This window comes from Apteryx rowi, unplaced genomic scaffold, assembly GCF_003343035.1.
Source record: "Apteryx rowi isolate R43461 unplaced genomic scaffold, aptRow1 scaffold_806, whole genome shotgun sequence".
NCBI classification, from domain to species: Eukaryota; Metazoa; Chordata; class Aves; order Apterygiformes; family Apterygidae; genus Apteryx; species Apteryx rowi.
Genome location: NW_020451101.1, coordinates 249,261 through 250,260, shown reverse-complemented (window position 1 = coordinate 250,260; position 1,000 = coordinate 249,261). Strand labels below are relative to the sequence as shown.

The window sequence follows — 1,000 nt, the reverse complement described above, 5'->3', positions numbered from 1 at the left end:
CCCCCCCCGCCCGCCTTTCCTTTTTAAAGAAAAGATCAAACGCATGTAGATTAGCCAGAAGTGAACCTGTTTCCTCTCAAACAATAAGGAAGTGTACAAAGGAGGGAAATATCTTTTCTGGGGGATCATTTATTTTTTTCCTCAGCCCTGGGAAGGTGGAGGGGGGGAAAAAAAATATGCCCATGATTCTCTCCCTCCACCTTCTCTTTTGGTGTATACATTTTTTAAAGCTCACCCTAAAAGAACATGTGTATTCCAAGTTATTTTTAACCCCCCCTTCCCCAAAAAAATGGAATATTGCCTTTTATACACGTTTTGTTTCTATGATCCAATTATGCTGTCATAAATTTGGGCGTATATAGCCTCTAAGCCTTTTAGTGGACAGTTTTACGAGCAATTGATGCCTTAGTCGTAAAATTTACGACCTCAGGTTTTTTATTATTTGCCCCGTATGGCCTATAAAACCAAGGCAAATCCTGTGAAACAAAATCAAGAAGTGAAAGTTTTACCATGGCTCATGTGTAGTTTGGTCATCCACGGATAAATTTGTGGAGGTTGTTGCTGCTGCAGTTGTGGTCCTCCTGGTTGTGTTGTTTGCACGGGCTCGGCTTTGATTTCGCCAGAGCTCTTAGATCGCTCCTCCAGCGCCGTGTTACCAGTCTTCTGACTGTAAATTCCTGGGTTTAAAGGTGCCTGGTCGTCTCTGGCTAAAGGATGCCCTGAAGAGCCCATGACTGTGCAAGAAGGTCGCTCGGGGTTAGCTCGGGGGGTTGAAGCCATGTCCAAAGCGTGCAGAGAGTTGGAAGCCCCCGAGGATGGGAATGTGATGCTTAGATCCAACCCACTGTAGCAATACCTGGAGGACTGAACCTCAGCCACACTTCCATAATTTCCATAACTTTGCATGGCATAGGCAGGAACATTTTGACTTTGCTTATAAAACGAATTGGCTACGTAAGAACTCATGTCGGAAGGCATCAAAAAGAAAATTTTTCTCTCT

The 1,000-nt window shown here is 44.1% G+C and overlaps 1 protein-coding gene across 1 annotated transcript in view; it reads right to left on the bottom strand.

Moving 5' to 3' along the window:
* Nucleotides 1-456: 456 nt before the first annotated feature.
* HOXC6 (homeobox C6) overlaps nt 457-1,000 on the bottom strand; it is a 5,542-nt gene continuing 4,998 nt past the window's right edge. The window contains exon 3 of the mRNA XM_026089255.1: nt 457-476. Within this exon, the coding sequence (XP_025945040.1) occupies nt 457-476 (20 nt within the window). The remainder of the gene's footprint in view (nt 477-1,000) is intronic.